General features: G+C 41.7%; 1 protein-coding gene across 1 annotated transcript; it reads right to left on the reverse strand.

Moving 5' to 3' along the window:
- Positions 1-889: 889 nt before the first annotated feature.
- On the reverse strand, positions 890-21,596 carry LOC124013361 (sodium/potassium/calcium exchanger 2-like). The gene is made up of 10 exons (XM_046327661.1): positions 21,458-21,596; positions 18,786-19,910; positions 7,387-7,419; positions 5,765-5,888; positions 5,437-5,529; positions 4,956-5,026; positions 4,654-4,788; positions 4,425-4,514; positions 3,792-3,958; positions 890-3,522 (listed from the first exon to the last, which is right to left on the reverse strand). The coding sequence occupies exons 2-10, from the start codon at positions 19,725-19,727 to the stop codon at positions 3,273-3,275; spliced, it is 1,905 nt and encodes a 634-aa protein (XP_046183617.1). The 5' UTR covers positions 19,728-19,910; positions 21,458-21,596; the 3' UTR covers positions 890-3,272.
- Between the last annotated feature and the right edge of the window lie 706 nt (positions 21,597-22,302).

The following is a 22,302-nucleotide window of genomic DNA, read 5'->3' on the forward strand; positions in this document are numbered from 1 at the left end:
GACTGGTTTTCTGATCCACTCCCCTATGACTTTTTTTCAGGAATTAATTGCTTTCGTTTGACTAGTTTCCTTCTATGAACTCCAACTCAGTACATTTTTTAAATTTGTTCTATGTTCCATTTATATTTTTGTTCAGTGTGTAATAAGGTGTCATTCTATTCATGACATTTCTACCTGTAACGTTCGACTACGTTTGCCAACTGAATTTGTCCCGGGTTGCTGTGGTTCTTTTCAACCACTAGGAAGAGCTATTAGGTTATGTTCTTACACTGCGTGGATTAAACATTAGGAACACCTTCCTAATCTTGAGTTGCTCCCCCCTTTTGTCCTCAGAACCGCCTGAGTTCCTCTGGACGTGGACTCTGCAAGGTGCCAAAAGCGTTCCACCAGGATGATGGCCCATGTTGACATCAGTGCTTCCTGCACTTGTGTCAAGTTGGCTGGATTCCCTTTAGGTGGTGGACCATTCCTGATACACACGGGGAAACCCAGCAGCGTTACAGTTCTTGACACACTCAAACCGGGGTGCCTGGTCCCGACTACCGTACCCCATTCAATGGCACTTAAATCTTTTAACTTGTCCAGTCACCCTCTGAATGGCCCACACACACAATCCATGTCTCAAGGCTTAAAAATCCTTTAACCTGCCTCCTTCCTTTCATCTCCACCGATTGAGGTGGATTTAACAAGTGACATCAAGAAGAGATCATAGCTTTCACCTGGTCAGTTTGTAATAGAACGAGCAGGTGTGTAACCAAATCCATAATGTTATGCACCATTGCACCCTATAATGAAACTTTGTATATTATAGAGGACAACATTTATTGGATAGTTTTGACTGGTAAGTTCTGGGTGATTTGATTCTGAAATAAAGCAATTGACGCCTACATTTCAAACAAAGTTTCATTTATTATCATATGACATTTTATACCGAATGACTTGATATGATTTTGACAATATTATACATGATTCAAGTACACATGATTATGATTCATATACATGATTCATACTTAAATATATGGTTTGTAACAGAAATATAAAAGCATGGCCATTCATTGTTTGTTCTGTATTGTGATAGACTTCCACGCCATCCATATAGTTCTGCATGTTGACAGTTTCTTTCCTGCTCATCCATACATTAAAATGTTACACACGCATAAGATCCATTGAAAAAGAATATCAACAAATTGCACAGTCTAGATATGAAAGTGCTTCACTTTAATGTGGCTGTCTAAAGTTGAGATGTTATCTGCCCATCTGACAGTGTTCTGTAGATATCCACGTTGATCCCTAAAGTAGTGGAAGCAATATTGGTCGGACTATAAGATGGAATGATCATATTGTGAGTTGACATTACAGCTCACAAACTGTTTGTATGCATACAAATTGCATACATGAGAGAAAACAAATTGACAATGAGGAAATTGGCTTTGAGAAATTAACCAAAAAAAGTGAAGGGGGATACAGTAAAAGAGAAAATCTTTTAACAAAGATAATCCACTATTTTAGTTGTGAATATAGCAGCCTATTTATTTAGCCTATTCAGTGTGGGATGGTTCAATTATTATTGTTGAAACATCACATATAGTATATCCCAGTGATATGTTTTGCCATTGCCAGTGTAAGCACCGTACTGCAATGGTAAAGTAACAATTCTGCAGCAACTAAATAGTTTGACATTTTTTTTATGATCGATCTTATAGTGGAGAAGAAACATCTAGATTTTGTTACAGAGAATAACTATTGATTATCCGGATAATATCATTCACATGCTATTTTGCTTTGGTCGATATAAAATCTTCAACCCCTATTCTGTTCAGTTGATCACGAGTGAAGAAAAAGAACCTGGATGTTATTCAGATATACGCGTTACTGTTTGCTGTATTATACCGAGAAAACAGGCAAACAAATAACGTATAAAAATGTATATATTTAGATGTTGCCTATATAATTCTGAAGCATACAAACGGTATCAAACATGGAAAAATGATCATTTGTACAGAGTTCCCAACCCCCACTTTAGATGTTTTTACACTTCACATCTGCTTCTACATCTGCACTGTTTGGGGTTTAAGTCTGGGTTTCTGTATAGTACTTTGTGACATCTGCTGATGTAAAAAGGGCTTTATAAATACATTTGATTGAAAGGGGTTGTTGTACACCGAAAGGGATTTAATATAGTGTGTGCCGACATCATACGGTGTTCTGAATCTCACACCTGGCGACCATTTTAGCTATTCACATTTGTCATGTTCCACAACTGATTTTCATGTAGAATAAGTGGAAGTACTTTAACCGAAATAATTGTATAGTTACTTTTTCAAACATAAAAATGTTGTAGCATTAGGTACAGTAGATTTGCTGGATTCACCTTAATATTAAGTGTCAAACAATTTGGAAAATATGGGTTGGGGTTACGAAACAGAAGATAAATTAACATTAGAAATACTATATTATATTTACTTAACAAAATTGTCCCAAACAAAACAACCGTCTTCATATTAATATCATTTTCTCTTCATATACACTTTTACCTTTCCAAACTTTGCAAGTTCATACAACCATGTACCAGTTATAAACCAAAATCAGAACTGTACAAGTTTTAGATTTTGGTTTGAGAACAAAAACATTTTGGGTTTTGCAATGAATCATTTGTAATATAAATACATCTGAAAACTAATTTACAAAAATCAAGAAAAACACTTCCGCTTGATCCGTGCAACCTTCCCACACTTCTCTGGCAGGTTCCACTTTCTGGTTCGGACAATGCTGGACCTTTTCCAGAGTTCCACTTCATACAGTCATCAAGGTTTTTGAGCCCGACTGACAGTTGGACAGTTGATACCTGACTAATTCAAATATATTCTCTAATCATATCACATAGTCCTCTGGATTGGAGTAACCAGACGTGGTCCCCTACTCTCCATCATAGGCGTGATTACAATTGCCTGTTTGTCAGCCAACGACGGATTCAAACCAACCGAAGCTCTCGATGTGGTCATGTGACGTGGAGAAAGACCCACCCCATTGGGAAGTAGCATCGTGAAATCAATCGCTCATCGTCAGGTCCGTCTGCCCTGCTCAATAAGTTTGCGAATGATCAACTGCAGGTTGTGCTCAGACATTTGAAATCAATCAATCACGCCAGGCTCGTTTTTTTCTACTGCTCCTCACAACGGAAGCCCCCATTGACAACCGGAGGATTATATGATTGTGTGTGCCTTTTGTGTGCGTTTGTGTTTCCATGGGGTTCGGGGTTGAAGAGGGGCCTTTCAGATGGAGATGGGACACACGATGATCTTGTCTTCCAGCAAGACGCTGGTTACCAGGAAGAAGATGTACAGTAAAAACATGAGGCCTCCCAGCACCTTGCTCATCTTCCACTTGCAGGAGGCGATGGAGATGATGACGAAGAGCAACATGAGGAAGAGGAGCACGATGGCGCAGAACAGGCCGTTGCTGCTCACCTGCACCGCCTTGAAGTCATTGATTAGGCCGTAGATGAGCCAAGGGAACGGCAGGCTGGACGGGTAGACGGAGAAACATAGAAATCACATGTACCGTTACCGTCTAGAGGAGACTATACCGTGGTAAAGTGAAAACATAGTTGCAGTTGATCCTTTGACTTTCTAGGTTGACATTGGTCATTCAGAAGAGCATAGATCTGTGCAAAACTACTGTAACATTGCAAATGTGGAGCGACAGAGCTTGCCCGAGAAAAACATCAAAGAATGACTCATTCATGCAAACAGGAGTTGGAGCATTTTAAATGTGCTTTTAGGCCGACTTACCCCACGGTGATGTCAAATATGTTGGAGCCCACAGAGCTGGACACAGCCATGTCACCAAGGCCTTTCCGGGCTACAATGACACTGGTGATTAGATCAGGGATTGAGGTACCAGCTGCTAATATGGTCAATCCCATGATCTCCTCTGTAATCCAGAAGGTCTCTCCAACCTGAGAGTGAAAATGGGTTAACTACATTGTTCAAACAAAGACGAAGAATCCGATTCGGCGACACGGCTGAAACTGGGTCTTGTTTGGATTGGTTGGCTCTTGTTCTATAGTCGAGGTTAACGTTGATCTGACGGGGGAGCTAGTAGGTACTACTGGAAGTAGTTGCTTAGCTGTTAGGATTATGTGTCGTGGTCGCACACAGACTGATATGCTTCCACCATAATCAAAAGACCATAGGTGAGGTGATGTTTGACACATTTTTTGGCCTTATAACAGTCATCTCAATTCTAGAGTAAAGAATCATGCCGGCTCTATTCATAGCATTTCTACCTGCAACGTTCCACAACATTTTACTTTGGGCCCTCCTGAACGCAACCCTGTCCTGTATCAGGAGGCAAACCGTTAAAAACAAACCCTGTTTTGATTGGCTCAGAATGAGTGTGACAGGTGCCAGGGAGGGGTTTACCTGATGAGCCCACCATACCATGAGGTAGGAGAAGGCAGCAATCCAACAGATTGAACCAATGAAGGTTATGGGGAAGAACTTTGTGGAAGTCTGGAAAAAAAAATGTCCTTTTGAAGCGTCAGCGGCATAGATTTTCACAAATCAATCAACCAAACGACCTACCTACCAATCAATCATAGCTACACCGCACATGTTAATGTAGTCTGAGGAGTATCGCAGCTCCACTTACCTCTCTCCTGACATCCGGCAGAGAGAGCCACAGAGGGAAGACGATGGGGAGGATAAGGAGATACGTTATTCGTTTGCGGTTCGTCTCCGGCCACGCCAAACTCAGAGGAGCGTCCTCATCTTCCTCCTCCTCAGCCTACCAAACATAGAGGGGGTGGGGGGGGTCAGAGAGAAACAGGGACAGGAATACCAAGGCTATAAAACGTATTTGATTTAAACAGAACTCATTTATCCAGTGTGTGTCAGTTACTCTCTTAAACATCATGTCACTGATTTTGGAGGTATTTAGTAGACAAAGCCTACCGGTCCTATGTCGCCGTTCGCAGGCGAAGTGACTTCCACTGTCACGTTGGAACTGTTGGGGATGCTTTTGTCTGCGTAGAGAGACAGAAATATAGAGAAAGGCCAGGAGTTAGACTTGAAGGAGAGACAGTGAGAGCCACTGGAGGAAGTAATGCAATATATATTATGTATATACAGTATATTTAAGCAATAAGGCCTGAGGCGGTGTGGTATATGGCCAATATACCACGGCTAAGGGCTGTTCTTAAGCAAATACACCACAAACACCAGAGGTGTCTTATTGATATTATAAACTGGTTACAAATGTAGTTAGAACAGTAAAAATAGATGTTTTGTCATATCCGTGGTATACGGTCTCATATACCATGGCTTTCAGCCAATCAGCATTCACGGCCAGAACCACCCAGTTTATAATATAGTATATAACACAAAGTATTTCAACATATTTAACATTTACGTACATTTAAAATGTAAAGCTCACCTGCGACACCGTTGGGTTTTTCCCCGCCCCCGCCATCTTGACATTTCTGTTTGGCCATTTTGTGAAGAATGGATGCCTTCTCTTTGAATCGCCCTGAAGCACAATCATTGCTACAGAGAGTCAGTGATGAACCCCAACGATATGAACCTAGCTACGGATTCCCCACTAATGGAAACATAAAACATTACACATATTTTATTTTGTTTCCATTAATGAGAAATCATGAAAACATGCCTAATACAGAAGCATATTGATTCAAATACATCAAATATAGAGATTGGAAGTGTGTCTATATTGAAGGTGTGTAAAAAAAAAACGTTGTTTTTACCCCCCAGTCCCTCACCCTCACTGAGAGGGTCCAGTGTGTGGATCATGAGCTGGAAGATGCTATTCCTCATCAGGGTGTTGTGGAGGGAGGCTGATGATCCTCCTCTCTGGAGACGGGGCTTGGCCTGCAGTAGAGACCAAGGGCATAGGCTGCTTTAACATCTATATACCAGAGGATCATCTATAGCTTCAATACTAGGTCATCTATAGCTTCAATACTAGGTCATCTATAGCTTCAAAACTAGATCACCTATAGCTTCAATACTAGGTCATCTATAGCTTCAAAACTAGATCACCTATAGCTTCAATACTAGATCACCTATAGCTTCAATACTAGATATAGATGATCTAGTATTGAAGCTATAGGTGATCTAGTATTGAAGCTATAGGTGATCTAGTATTGAAGCTATAGACCTAGTATTGAAGCTATAGACCTAGTATTGAAGCTATAGACCTAGTATTGAAGCTATAGACCTAGTTTTGAAGCTATAGACCTAGTTTTGAAGCTAGGTCTATAGCTTCAATACTAGATCACCTATAGCTTCAATACTAGATCACCTATAGCTTCAATACTAGATCACCTATAGCTTCAATACTAGATCACCTATAGCTTCAATACTAGATCACCTATAGCTTCAATACTAGATCACCTATAGCTTCAATACTAGATCACCTATAGCTTCAATACTAGATCACCTATAGCTTCAATACTAGATCACCTATAGCTTCAATACTAGATCACCTATAGCTTCAATACTAGATAATCTATAGCTTCAATACTAGATAATCTATAGCATCAATACTAGATAATCTATAGCGTCAATACTATATCATCTATAGCTTCAATACTAGATCATCTATATATTTAATACATAGCTTTATTCTATAGTTCCAATGCATAACTCTAATCTACAGCTGCAGGTATGGTGTCAATTTGGCTTTCAATTCAGTCACGTGAACTGAGATTCAATATATGAATTGAGTTTCAATTTTACTTTACTGGTTTGACCCCAACCCTGAACTCACAATGCATCTGTGTCTTTGGTACCTAGTGCCGTAACAATGACGCAGTTGAACACAGCGGTATGCACAGTGAATGCACAGTGTGACGTGTCAAGTGCGTGAGTGTCAATAATGAGGGTCTTGTAGTGCAAACCAGCTGCATATATTTAGAGAGTTGATATATTTAGAGAGTTAGGTCAACTTTTGATCTAATTCTAGACATTCCGTTACATAGCAGTGTTTAAATATTGCCCATGTTAATGGGGAGCCAACATGGCTGCAATAGAATGTTGAAGTGTCGTGTAAATGCATCATAATGCTCCTTCTAGACATTCCGTTTCATAATATTTGTTTAATATTCCTCAAGTAATGTTAGTGGGGAGCTAACATGGCTGCCATGTTGAATGTTGAAGTGTCATGTAAATGTGTCTTAATGCAGAAACTCCATTGCCCCAACACTCTTAAACACATGGCACTGGTGTTCATTGTATTCATGCAGCATTGCGTTCTATGGCAACATGCTCTATGTGTTTGCTTAAGAGCACTGGATATTCAGTACTGTCAATATGACAGTACACGTACAAATACATATTAAGATGCAACGACAGGACATAAACATACCGTCAACTTGTTTTCGACGTCCCCCGTGCTTTCCTTCAAAAGGAAAGAAGTCAAGAGAAAGAAATGCATGTATGAAGGTCACACACGATCGCACGTAAACAGAAAATATAATCTGCCAAGTAATGCTAGTTATTGACAAGACAATGTAGCCTAATGAATGAAATAAAAGCCGGCCATCATGTTAAATGATCAGGATATGAAACTGTCAAATGGGCCAGCCAGTTTCAAAATGATCCATAGAGAATGTACAGGTTGTAAGGGCAGCTGGGAAGACATGGCGGCTCGGCAGCTGGGAAGACAAAATCTACACAACTGTTTGAGAGAGAAATTCAATTGAGAAAGCATACTGGTTTCCCGTTTAAAATGTAAGGTACAGTATGATACCATAGCAAGCAGTAGGTTTCCCTGTCTAAAATAGGAAAGCCATTTGTGAAGACTATGGGACATGTATAGCAAAACAGGCTAAGATGGCATGACGTGTTGGGAAGGCACGAACAAAATGCAAAAAATATCATATGATTGTATGAGAACATTGGAACATTTGGTTTATTTGGTTTCGCCATCACGGTTGACAACTCCATTGTGTCCTCCTCCCAGAGCGCTAAGAACCTTGGCGTGATCCTGGACAACAAACTGTCGTTCTCAACTAACATCAAGGCGGTGGCCCGTTCCTGTAGGTTCATGCTCTACAACATCCGCAGAGTACGACCCTGCCTCACACAGGAAGCGGCGCAGGTCCTAATCCAGGCACTTGTCATCTCCCGTCTGGATTACTGCAACTCGCTGTTGGCTGGGCTCCCTGCCTGTGCCATTAAACCCCTACAACTCATCCAGAACGCCGCAGCCCGTCTAGTGTTCAACCTTCCCAAGTTCTCTCACGTCACCCCGCTCCTCCGCTCTCTCCACTGGCTTCCAGTTGAAGCTCGCATCCGCTACAAGACCATGGTGCTTGCCTACGGAGCTGTGAGGGGAACGGCACCTCAGTACCTCCAGGCTCTGATCAGGCCCTACACCCAAATAAGGGCACTGTGTTCATCCACCTCTGGCCTGCTCGCCTCCCTACCACTGAGGAAGTACAGTTCCCGCTCAGCTCAGTCAAAACTGTTCGCTGCTCTGGCTCCCCAATGGTGGAACAAACTCCCTCACGACGCCAGGACAGCGGAGTCAATCACCACCTTCCGGAGACACCTGAAACCCCACCTCTTTAAGGAATACCTAGGATAGGATAAAGTAATCCTTCTCACCCCCCTTAAAATATTTAGATGCACTATTGTAAAGTGGTTGTTCCACTGGATGTCATAAGGTGAATGCACCAATTTGTAAGTCGCTCTGGATAAGAGCGTCTGCTAAATGACTTAAATGTAATGTAAATGTAAATGTTTATGGCGTACATACATGCACACCACTGTTGAACAACGTAACATGCCCGTTCTGTTAACCTCTACAGAGGATTGCTTTTGGGTTTTTATATAATAAGGACCGTGGTTGAATCTGTGTTTGAAATTCACTGCTCGACCGAAGGACCTTACAGGTAATTGTACGTGTGGGGTACAGAGATGTAGACATTCATAAAGCATGTTAAACACTATTATTGAGTCCATGCAACTTATCAAATCAAATTGATTTATATAGCCCTTCGTACATCAGCTGATATCTCAAAGTGCTGTACAGAAACCCAGCCTAAAACCCCAAACAGCAAGCAATGCAGGTGTTGAAGCACATTTTTTGCACATTTTTGCCCCTGAACTTATTTAGACTTCCCATAACAAAGGGGTTGAGTACTTTTGCTTTTTAATTGATAGAAAGATGGAAAAACATTGACAACATGGTGTCGCATGTAGGCCAGTGACAAAAACATCTACATTTAATCCATTTTAAATTCAGGCTGTGACATAACAAAATGTGGAAAAAGTCAAGGGGTTTGAATACTTTCTGAAGGCACTGTAAAATCAATGATTTGAAATGAATGAATAACTTCAATACAACCCTGTGCAAAGACAACAGAACTGTGAAACACCTTAGCAGCTTGCTATGGTCAGACACGTTGTTATACCACCGTAACGGTGTATCTTCACACCACAAAACAAGAGAACAGGCAAGCATGACATACTAATAAATATTACCTTTTAAAACGGGAGAGGAAACAGGGGCAGGAGCAATTTGACTGCGCATACATCGTGTTAGCCATACTGTAGTGTTAGCCATACTGTAGTGTTAGCCATACTGTAGTGTTAGCCATACTGTAGTGTTAGCCATACTGTAGTGTTTGTAGTGTTAGCCAAACTGTAGTGTTAGCCATACTGTAGTGTTTGTAGTGTTAGCCATACTGTAGTGTTTGTAGTGTTAGCCATACTGTAGTGTTTGTAGTGTTAGCCATACTGTAGTGTTTGTAGTGTTAGCCATACTGTAGTGTTAGCCATACTGTAGTGTTTGTAGTGTTAGCCATACTGTAGTGTTAGCCATACTTTAGTGTTTGTAGTGTTAGCCATACTGTATTGTTAGCCTAATGTATGTTTGAATTCTAAAATACATTATGATTACCCACATTTTTTAAAATTATTAAATTTCTATTATTTTCTTCAATTAGCATTGTTGAAAACCCTGAACAGCCCTGTTATTTGTCTACCACAAAATGGGACAACAATTACACAACCATTTTAGATCAATGTAGACGATTCATGTAGTCTTGTTAAGTGCTTCCACTGGGGTTAGGAGGATCCATCCATAGGCACTAATTGCCGTCTCTCAAAGTGTTAGCGGATGAGCGTTAGCCATGTGAGAGCCCAAACTAAGGCCTTTCCAGTAAGGCAGGCTAAGGCCTTGTGCTGTGTTTGATTCCCGGCGGTTGGCTGTTGCCTAATGCTCACATGGCCCTACGGGTTATACAGGTTGTTGGGCATTGAGCCTAATAACCTGCAGAGCATCTGCTGCCAGAGCTTACGGTTAGGAATGGATGGATTGGCAAGACGGAGAGCTGTTGGAGGTTTGCATTGTGGCCTGGTTTACTGTGGGAGGCAGGTAGTCTAGCAGAACATTGGACCAGTAACAGAAAGGTCGATGGTTCGTATCACCGATCCGACTAGGTGAAAAATCTGCCGATGTGCCCTGAAGCAAGGCAATTAGCTAATTTCTCCTGTAAGTTGCTCTGGATAAGAGCGCCTGCTAAATGACTAAAATGTCAAATGTACAGACGTGGTGCCTTTTATCCCGTCTGAAACCACCGCCAAAACATCGCCACACTGCCCAGTTTTCTTAACAGTTGGTCTGCTGCGTGTAATGTGATCTGAAATGGGCGCCATTATCATAACTAGCACACAAGCATTTCACTGCACCTTTTATAAACTGTGTATGTGATTGAATGCCTTTTATTTTTGATTTGATGGCGACAGGACATAAACACTGACCATGTAAAAATGGATTCTTAACAGAACTCCCACCTAGGTCAGGAGGGGAGTGGGTTTGGAGAATACATTGCTTAGTTTACAGAAACTCAAGGTTTTCGGCGTAGCCACAAATAGGGTAGCAACAAATTGGGTAGACACAATACAAATATAGCAATAATATTTAGCAAATTCATATTTGTTCAACTGAAAAGTAAATGGCCTTATACTAGGCTACAGCTTATATCATTAACCCTGTACTGCAGTGGGCTAAATCAGGTTCACACAGTGTTTCTTGGTAGTCTTAAACAAATCTACTTTGAAACAAAAGTATACACCTCACACACATGGTTATGGGCTTTAAAAAGACACCTGTACCTGTCACATATAGGGATTAAATGTATTACATTTTGAGTTTGCATCCCAATATTACACTTTATATACATCACAGAAGACTTAAATATAACAAAACCATTTGACAGAGTTTATTTTAATTTTTTATAATGTTGATTAATTATGAAATTATGAAACATTTTAACAGTCCACCCATGAGGCCACTAGAGGGGAATTTGGTCATTTGACTGCAGGAAAGGGATTTATTAAAGAACAAATAGTGATTTGAAAAATTCTATAGGCCAATCTAGACAAACATTTTGTGGTGAATTATGTATGGAGTCGACATATAAAAACGAATACCAAAAAGAAAGGAGCACAGGATGAACGGTGATTCATATGATTATAATAGAGCCTCATCAAATTCATAGTTATTAACTCTTGCCAACATTATAACAGAGGCATAGATGTCTCTAGGTACAGAATCTGGGATGGAGTTAACAATGCACTAATGGGTGATCCATTTGCTCCACAAACAGGGGAATTGAAGTTAATTCAAGTTCCCTGATTAATAGGGATCTTTACTTTCACTGCCATTGTTTTTATATCACGTAGCTTGGTCTCCCTAACTCTCTTTATGCTTCTGCAATAACAATGGAAACATACTTATATATTTTTTACTTGAAGTACTATTTTCCACAAAGTGTTTTGGCTGTAAAAGCATATTCAAACACTAGACATGTCCTCATAGCTTCAACAATATTTACCAAAATGCTGGGTAATGGCTTGGAGAGGGAATTTGCAGGGTTTTCATACTCTCCATACATGAACATACATGCAAACACACAAACTGGACATACATACACACATATATACACATGCTGTACTATAACAAATATCTGGATGAGAAAATCAACATATACATATATATATATATATCAAATGCATATTTTTTACTTCTTTCAGTGCCTCAATAACAGGAAATAGCTAAGTCTGGAATTCAATCAAAGTTGCACTGCAGGGGGTAAATGCCCCATTGGAAAGTGCATGTTAGGGAAGGAATGGGAAAGGGGGATACCTAGTCAGTTGTACAACTGAATGCATTCAACTGAAATGTGTCTTCCGCATTTAACCCAACCCCTCTGAATCCGAGAGGTCCGGGGGGCTGCCTTAATCAACATCCAGGTCTTCGGTGCCCGGGGGAACAGTGGGTTAACTGCCTTGTTATCTAATGCGATTAATTAAAGTGTCATTAATTCAAACTGCCAATCAAAATTATCTTTAAGATCTTCATAAGGAACACGTGAAGTTTTCGAAAATAACTATTATTCACAGTATACTGTAGCCGTAAGTTCCATACTCTGCAAAGCCAGGAGTTTCTGCAAGTATCCTTGCGAGGCAGAAGTCAATTGTGTCCACCTGACCTGCCAAGCTCCCAGACTTAGAGTGGATTAATCCACAGAGATAACCGTATTTAGAACAGTCATTTCAAACCCTTCATGTGAACTTCATCTTAACAACCTTCACATGTCACAACGTGACGTTTGATTCGACCCGCACACTTTTTTTACACTTATTTTGTATTTGGTTGAATATTGGTTGCTACTTGGGTGGGGTTACAACCCATAAGGGCCCCAGTGTCCATTGGATATAGAAGATCTTGGATAGAGAATAACATGTTAAGTGTGTTATCAGTACCCTTTCTTCATGGGAAAGAAATGACCCCAACCCAATCACAATACAAGTACATGTTTAGTTACAATTAATAACAAAGACTGGAGCATAAGCAATATAGACAATACATTCATCAGCTGTTTTTATAGTCTTCCCTATTTCTGAGCCAATGAAACACACTGTAACTGATTGGTTAGTTGTGGCCCTAGGGCTTAGCACAGGAAGTGAACCCTCACAATAAAGGTAAACATTATACTAAAGCAGGGCTCTCCAACCCTGTTCCTGGAGAGCTACCCTCCTGTAGATTTTCACTCCAACCCCAGTTGTAATTAACCCGATTCATCTCATCAACCAGATAATTATTAGAATCAGGTGTGCTTGATTAGGGTTCAAGTGAGAACCTACAGGACGGTAGCTCTCCAGGAACAGGGTCACGGTGCCCTGTACTGAAGATTATGGAAGCATGGTCCACAATCTTGTCATTGAGGCATGATTGAAAGGAAAATGCGGATGGAAATACAAGAACACTGGTAGTTGCTTTCTATCTAAATCATCAGTGAGGATTTTGCCCTGCAAGATAAGCATGCAGTCTTGTCTCTTGCAAAAAATCTCCAGCAAACACTTCCTAGTGCAGTCAGATCATGCTGGTCAAAAGCTCTTACATGTGAGTTCCAATGTCCATACTAGCATACTATTTAGTATGCATTCCCAATAGATTGCTTCATTCTAAGTACTGTATGCTAGTGTATTATACTGAAAAATATATATAAATAGAACATGCAACAATTTTACTGAGTTACAATTCATATAAGGAAATCAGTCAATTGGAATAAATTAGTTAGGCCCTAAATCTATGGATTTCACATGATTGGGGATACAGATATGCATCTAAAAAGTAGGGGTGTGGATCAGAAAACCAGACCATCATTTACCTCATGCAGCGTGACAAATCTCCTTCACATGGAATTGATCAGGCTGTTGATTGTGACCTGTGGAATGTTGTCCCACTTCTCTTCAATGGCTGCGCGAAGTTGCTGAATATTGGCGTGAACTTTGAATCACGCTGCCATACACAATCAATCCAGAGCATCCCGAACATGCTCGATGGGTGACATGTCTGGTGAGTATGCAGGCCATGGAAGAACTGAGACATTTTCAGCTTACAGATCCTTGTGACATGGGGCTTTGCATTATCATGCTCAAACATGAGGTGATGGCGGCGGAAGAAGAATGGCACGATAATGGGCCTCAGGGTCACTCGTCACGGTATCTCCGTCAATAAAATGCAATTGTGTTCATTGTCCGTAGCTTATGCCTGCCCATACCATAACCCCACTCTGTTCACAACATTGACATCAGCAAACCGCTCGCCCACACAGTGCTATACACGTGGTCTGCAGTTGTGGAGGCCAGATGGACGTACTGCCAAATTCTCTAAAACAACATTGGATGCAGCAGAGAAATAGAGAAATGTGCATTACATTTTCTAGCAACAGCTCTGTTGGACATTCCTGCAGTCAGCATGCCAATGACACGCTCCCTCAAAACTTGAGACATCTGTGGCATTGTGCTGTGTGAAAAAGCTACACATTTTTACAGTGGCCTTTTATTGTCCCAAGCACAAAGTGCACCTGTGTAATGATCATGCTGTCTAATCAGCTTCTTGATATGCCCCACCTGTCAGGTGAATGGGTTATCTTGGCAAATTGAGAAATGCTCACAAGCAGGGATGTAAAGAAATGTGTGCACATCTTTGAGAAATAAGCTTTTTGTGCATATTGAACATTTCGGGGATCTTTTATTTCAGCTCATGAAACATGAGAACAACACTTTACATCTTGCTTTTACCTTTTTGTTCAGTGTGTATATATAGTGGATGTAGAGAAACATAATGTGAAAAAGATCCTCTTCTGCTGATTGCTAGTTCTTTGAGTCAATGTAGGCTTCTGTGTCTTTCGTCAGTCAGCTGCAGCAGGTTAGTTACATCATGCCCAGGGCTCGATTCCCGATAGCGATGGAACTTATGCTGCGTTCCTAACCAAGTGGGAAGGACGTAATTACCAGGTGTGAAGTCATGAATACAGTTTGATGCATCATGCATTCACGTGCTTTGAACTTTGTCAAGAAAGGCTGATTGGCTAATGGCCAACAAGCTGCGTCAACCATAAACTATAAGTACAGCTATCATTCTTGTAAACAAATGATCGTGTTCCAAAACCATGTTAAAATATTGCTTTAAAAAAATAATGGTAGTTGTTACATTTAACTGTCGAAAATGCAGCTATTGAGGTAATTTCCTTAGTATGTGACGTCAGAGGTCAGTATGTGGGATAAATTGGAGCTCAGGGATGATAGACAAGCTTCCCACTACTAATTAGGAGTTTGGAGGGGAATTTAATTGAAAAGTTCCAGTCATATGTGGTAAATACCACCTTCCCAATCGGTTAAAATGCAGCATTAAGCTTAGGAGCGTTTTAACATAATTCCTATAACAGCTGAAGATCTTATGCGTTTCCCAAAACGTTCAGTGTTGTTGGATCATATCTCGATACTGATAGGATCAAAAGAAAGGCAGCACTGCTGTCGGATCAGCTTTCGCCTTTCAGGTCCTACTTTAACAGTGTAAATATTCCACAACACTGACGACAGTTCAGCTCCTATATAGATATCATTTATGGCTGCAAATATTGAGGCAGATTATTCTAACGCTAACCCTATACCAATGCACTAGATCATAAATTAGGTATTGCGCACATGGTGTTGTAGCCTAGCATTATCAACAACAAAAAACTCAGTTTATTGAACATTGAATTGATGTCAATATGGTTTAAATATATAGGTCTTTACTGTACTTATATTTTAATTCGGGCATCTTGTTTTTCATTTAAGAATATTTAGTAACAATTGCAAAAAGCATTGCCAAATTTGTAACTGAAGTTATCCGCGGCTGGTCACAGAAGATACAGATAGGCCTAACATCTTGATGCTATGTTTGGTGTGGATCTTCTGTGTATAAAGTAACGCAGAAGGTCAAATAAGCATTTGACGACACACTTGGCTGGTGTACGACTGGTCTGGGGGCAGTTGGTAAATAATGAGTGTTTTCAAGTGCAACTGTACTAACGATGGTTATGGGAAACAGCTCGGAGCTTTAACGATGCTCCTACGAGGGTCCTAACAATGAATTTAGCCTTGAGATGCTTTTGGGAAACTGGGTCCAGCCCAGGAGTCAGTCGCATTATATTTGCTGTCGTCACAAATGGTAATGAGATAAGGGTTTAAGAAGGATTGGAGTCTTAGAATAATCAAGTGTGGTGAGTTCTTCCTGACTTCCACCATCTTACACATATATACATCTCTCTCTCTCTCTTGCTGCATATATGTGTGTATATATATATAGCTTGGGTTAAGAGCACAGACTACTCTGAATGACAAAACAATGAACACAATTGGTTAAAAAAAATGTTTTCTAACTTTTCCAAGTGTTGGGTGAGTTTTGCTCTCCACACCAGCAGAAGCACCTGGCTAAAATTACCTGTGGTAAATGGATTGGAGGATTTGCAGAGGGATTACTTAAGAACTACAGACATATGAGGGCAAGCAAGTCGTACATCATGTGCTGGCTGGTTAAAAAGCCCGAGGGAGTCAGACCAGTACAAGGATGAGAGACTCCCTGGGAACAGGGCCGTTTTCTCAGAAGGACAGAATACAAACAGAGTTTTTATATCCCCTTGATGATAGAAATAGTAACCACCTCTTCAAGTCGGGTTTAATAATGGCGCTCGCGTCGCAACGTTAGGATCCGAGGTGTAAACGGAACGTACCACACATCAAATAACTACTGATCAAATACTGTATGTCATGTAAAGATGTAAGGGACAAGTTTGCCGCTACCCACTAATTGTTGCTGTCGCTACAACATTGGTTCTTATATAACGAACAAAAATGTGGCTCGTAATTTAGTTATCATTAAATTAATTGAAATAAGTATTTTTTAAAGTACTGCTTGCTGGAATGATTATATCAAACCTCATTGCTAGATATTTCTTTACAATATCTTGTGTCTCAATGTGGTGAGACGATGATAATAACTAGTACGTATGGATGTTATTTTCTTCTCAATGCCAAATACAGGCCGATTAATCTAGTCCAAATTGCACAGGAGTATTAAAGTATGAACCCCTGAAGATCTGGAATTGGGATGAAATTACAAGTCAAAAGCTACAGGTAAGCCCTAACAATCACAGCCAACATCCAGCTAGGGTTCACCTGTGCTCCGTAAGAGTGTGACTCTGAGTATATAACATCTGAGAGCAATGAATCAGACTCCAACTGAAGACAAAAGACAAGAACACAGCAGGTTGGACACGTGTAGGAGATATGTCACAACAGTAGAGTTTTGAATGATAACGATGCAGTTTTTTTGTGTGTATTTATTCTATCTATAGCTGTGCACGTCAATTTATTTGCTGTGTCTTGTGGGGCTGGCCCTAAATGTTTTATCCCATGGAAATGTATGTATAGCCTCCTTAAAATCTGAAGTTGGGTTGGTGTTGTTCTTTTGACATTAAGGGCCAGCATTGCTGGAGAATTACTAGCCAGCCGATCTCGATAATAAAGTCATGACGTTTAGTACATGTGTGAGTTTTACGAAAACAGTACATGCCGTACTGTAGCCTACTGTCTTTATCTCAACTCTGGCCGTCATGAGATGTTGAATGAATACAGCTGTTTTCTCGTCGGTTCAAGGGGACACACTGTGCAGTGCACATTGTTGGGCCTATCCACTCAAACGGGTCTATCCTTTGAAGAAATGTTGCCACACCAAACTACCCTCTGGAGCCATGTTGATAATAAGAATTGGAGGGCTGCAGCGCCAGCTGTGCCATCAGAGTCCCTGGGTTCGCGCCCAGGCTCTGTCGTAACCGGCCGCGACCGGGAGGTCCGTGGGGTCGTCCGGGTTAGGGAGGGCTTGGTCGGTAGGGATGTCCTTGTCTCATCGCGCACCAGCGACTCCTGTGGCGGGCCGGGCGCAGTGCGCGCTAGCCAAGGTTGCCAGGTGCACGGTGTTTCCTCCGACACATTGGTGCGGCTGGCTTCCGGGTTGGATGCGCGCTGTGTTAAGAAGCAGTACGGCTGGCTGGGTTGTGTATCGGAGGACGCATGACTTTCAACCTTCGTCTCTCCCGAGCCCGTACGGGAGTTGTAGCGATGAGACAAGATAGTAGCTACTACAACAATTGGATACCATGAAATTGGGGAGAAAAAATGGGTAAAAAAAAAGATAAGAATTGGAATCTCCAAACATTGAGACCTCGTCAGAGTGACCACCCTCCCCCATTTGCAGGCCGTTACAGATATTGACAGTTGGTTGGTTCGAATGTTTAAGACTCCCTCAGATAACCACAGACCACTGAATTCAGTAAACCAGTTCGCGTGTAACCGATTTCCTATAGGTCGATGAATGTCGAAGTTAATGACAAAGTCAATAAATGGTGTGTAATTACAATATAAAAAGTTACAGTATAAATTACAGTATAAAAGTCTACATATTTATTTCTTAAATGGCATATAAATATTTCCTAAACATTGGTTGTGTAAATGTGTCTTGTGTACAGTAATATGGTTAAAACATTTAAGGGAAAAGTAGATTGCGTAACGTTAGCTGACTGACTACTACAAGTGTTGTATGTATGGTGAGCCAGCTTTGCAAAGGGCTCAGAGGCCTGGTATTTAATATGGGAGTGGATGGAAGACTCCATGGAGCGACCTGCTTGGTGGTTTGACTTAGTCAGCACGAATAGGGAGGGCCATCTCTGTGTGGCCATGCACAGGTGACATGCAGCTAAACCCAGTGTTAATCCCTGGGCAGCCAGAGGTTTTTGGCGTCTGTCCGTCTACCTGGCCCGCAGGACGACTTTTAAATACCCTTCCCTTACGCTGCACGCGAGCAGCCTCCTGACGTGAGTTAAGAATACATCTGGGGAGGAAAAGGTGGGCGGCAAAACTCACCTTAGGAGCGGCCTCCACCTCTTCCACTTGATTCTGGCCCAATTGACTCTTTATGAAGGTCTCTACATCTGCATTGAACTTCATAAAGGTCACATAACTCAAGTAGCACATCAGCAAGGCGATACTTTCCCACAGAAAGATCTGGTTATCCAAAAAGAACAGGATGAGCATCAACAGACCAATGATGTAGAAGGAGACGTCTCTAAAGAGGGGCCACCAGGTCAACTGGAGAATCTCCCTGGAGAACAGGGCGCACATCCCGATGACAAACAGGATGTTGAACACGGCCGAACCCACAATGGTTCCTATGCCCACGTTGCTGTGGGAGATGAACACCCCGATGACGGAGGTGAAGAGTTCCGGGGCAGAACCCCCGGCCGCCATGAAGGTTGCCCCGGCAACGTCGTCCGAGATCTGTAGTTTCTCCGTGATCACAGTCAGGGCCGGGACAAAGAACTCGTCGCACACAATGGCTAAGGCGATGAACATGTACAACATCCCGAACATGTGCAGACAGACGGCCCCCTGCCTTCTCTCCTCCAGGTTGAAGAGATCCGTGGGGTAGTCCCCCGCGTTCACCTCGTCCATGGAAGACTTCATGGCCACGGGCATGTCCTCCATCATAGAGACGTTGTGGCCTCCCTGGTCCTTGGTGGTGAGCAGTGTTCTGCGGGGGGCCGACTGCAGTAGGTCTCCCCCGGACATAGCAGCGGGGGAGGAGGAAAGTAGATCCCCTCCATTTCCATCACGCCCAGTAGAAGAAGTAGTCCACTGGAAGGCACCCAATGAGAAGACCGTGCTGAGGGTCACGATGCTGAGGACGAAAGCTAGAATCCTTATGGGCCTCAGTTTTCTCCGGACGTGGAGGTAGTGATGCCTTCTGCTCAGGGGGAAGGAGTCCTTCTGGGACCCCATGTCAGCACCTGGGAGCATCAGTTCCATCGCTGTTGCATCGGTGGAGGCTGAGGCTCAGGCTGGCTGTGAGGCTGCTCTGGCTCTGGCTGGTTTAGCACGAGCGCTTGCCTTACAGTGTCGCGGAGAGCATAGTCCTCTAAACACAACAACCGACGGGCCCCTGATGTTCTCCAGGGTCTGGGGCATATAAAGGTTTCCTCATATTAGTGTCTGGAAAACACAAAAGCGGAAGAGAGAGGATTATTACAAAAAGGTAAATCATCACTCACATCTGTAGAAATATCAACAGGTGCAATGTGAACCTAAGTTATAGGCCTAGGTCTAGATTTATATACACTGAGTGTACAAAACATTAAGAACACCTGCTCTTTCCGCGACAGACTGACCAGGTGAAATCTATGATCCCTTATTGATGTCACTTGTTAAATCCACTTCAATCCGTGTAGATGATGAGTTGGAGACAGGTTAAAGAAGGACTTTTAAAGCCTTTACAAGTATTGCGAGGTATTGAGAGGTATTATGGTAGTAGGTGTCAAGAACTAAAATGCTCAACAGTTTCTTGTGTATCAAGAATGGTCCACCGCCCAAAGGACATCCAGCCAACTTGACACAACTGTGGGAAGCATTGGAGTCAACATGAGCCAGCATCCCTGTAGAATTCTTTCTGACACCTTGTAGAGTCCATGCCCCGACGAATTTAGTCTGTTCTGAGGGCCAAAGGGGAGTGGGGATAAAATGGAATATTAGGAAGGTGTTCTTAATGTTTTGTACACTCAGTGTACCAGCCCTGTGTCTCAACATTTACTGTACACCTACCAAGGACCAGTAAGCTATAGGCCTAGTCCTTCTTTCTTTGAATTCCGCTTTAATCAAAATTGGCAAGTTACCACGGGCTAAATTGTTTTCAGGGATTATTCAGCGCTATCCCAGGGACTGGTGCCGCTTACCGACCAGGGCTTGAGGAACACTGCGATAGATCACTATTTTCTGTCCAATCTAATGTATATACTCTAGTTGGTGTGTTTGTAAGTAACCATAAATGAAATACAGCCGCGTTACTCACTGATTTTAAAAAGCCTGTGCTGTCGTAAACCAAATCTCAGCTGAATGGCATTCTCACATAAATCAAAATCATTGCTTTATGAAACATAAGAGATATTGATTTTGACATATGAATACTTTGCACGAGGCAAGTTACCTCAAATACATCCGGTTGACTTGATTACAGTTTGATTTCTCCGTGTACCTGTATCAGTACCCAACAAGCTTTGCTTAACCAAGCTTAGCCTAGGCTATTATGGTTATCAAAACCGTGGGAAAGTATCTTGAAAATCTTTCCAATATCTTTAAAAGATGCATCTATTCGTGTGGTTATGACAGAGCGGATATCTAAAAGCAGAAGTCGTGTGTTAGGTGAGGTGATAGGTGATAGCTGCTTAGAATTGCTAAACCAATTAGGCTAATTTAAAACCTCCAAGCTTACAGTTCACATTTCTTTACTGGCAATTTCCTCCAACGATAAGACTTCAAAAGGAATGTAACACATTGTAAACAGCAAATATATCCTTAGATCAACGATGAACCCTATTCTGTTGCATAATTGCATAACACAGACCAAAGCCAATCAACTATCCACCTAGTTCATCTTGCAAACCACCATCCAAACCAATGCAATACCAAATGCAAAAATATCTTCAGAACAAAAATAAATCCTCACAAAACAATGTGTAACAATTGAAAGAAAAGTAATAATTTACCACACTTGCAGTCTCCTGTTGGATGCTGTACAGAAGAAAAAAAGGTAGGTGATGAGGAATTTGCCAGTAAAGCCAATCCTGAATGACAAGTTCCTGTAGGCTCCAACTGTAGACTGTGAATAGCTAATGTAAATCTGCTCTAAAATTTCCTTAGCACCGAAGGGGTGGAGCTTACAGACACTAACAGTCAATCCTGTGGTGAGGTGACTCATCCCCCTTTACCTTGTGCACCTGCCTACCCGGCCACGTGACAGGAATCAACCTCTTCTGTCTTTATTTGACTTGAGGTGAAAACGTGAGATCATGTTGCTAGAAAGACCAGAACCCAACCCTATTGATAGGCCTTATCCTACCAGGCCATTTTATTGTAGCCTGGCCTCAAAGACTAGACATAGTCAATGTAAATCTATGGCTCTCAACTTAGTATAATATGTTATGTTTGGTATGGTTACATAAGACAGTTTGTGTAGTGTAATAACCAAAAGACCTCTACTAGTAGGTTGATACACATACACGAAATGACCAGTATGCAAACATCTGCTCGTCGAACATCTCATTCCAATATCATGGTCGTTAATATGGAGTTGGTCCCTCTTTTGCTACTATAACCGCCTCCACTCTTCTGGGAAGGCGTTTCCACTGTTGGAAAATTGCGACGGGGACTTGCTTCCATTCAGCCGCAAGAGCATTAGTGAGCACTGGTGATGTGCGATTAGGCCTGACTCACAATCTGCGTTACAGTTCCTCCCAAAGGTTTTCAATGGGGTTGAGGTCAGGGCTCTGTGCAGGCCAGTCAAGTTCTTCCACACTGTTTTCTACAAACCATTTCTGTAGGGACCTCACTT

Source organism: Oncorhynchus gorbuscha, linkage group LG24, assembly GCF_021184085.1.
Source record: "Oncorhynchus gorbuscha isolate QuinsamMale2020 ecotype Even-year linkage group LG24, OgorEven_v1.0, whole genome shotgun sequence".
Lineage (NCBI taxonomy): Eukaryota > Metazoa > Chordata > Actinopteri > Salmoniformes > Salmonidae > Oncorhynchus > Oncorhynchus gorbuscha.

Bases quoted from the DNA above. Each gene is read 5' to 3' on its own strand.
- LOC124013361 (XM_046327661.1), bottom strand. From the start codon at position 19,727: ATGGAACTGATGCTCCCAGGTGCTGACATGGGGTCCCAGAAGGACTCC. The intron at 5,530-5,764 runs GTAAAAACAACG...ATTGTGCTTCAG, and splicing joins TGAGGGTGAGGGACTGGGGG to GGCGATTCAAAGAGAAGGCA. The intron at 3,959-4,424 runs GTAAACCCCTCC...TTTCACTCTCAG, and splicing joins TGGTATGGTGGGCTCATCAG to GTTGGAGAGACCTTCTGGAT.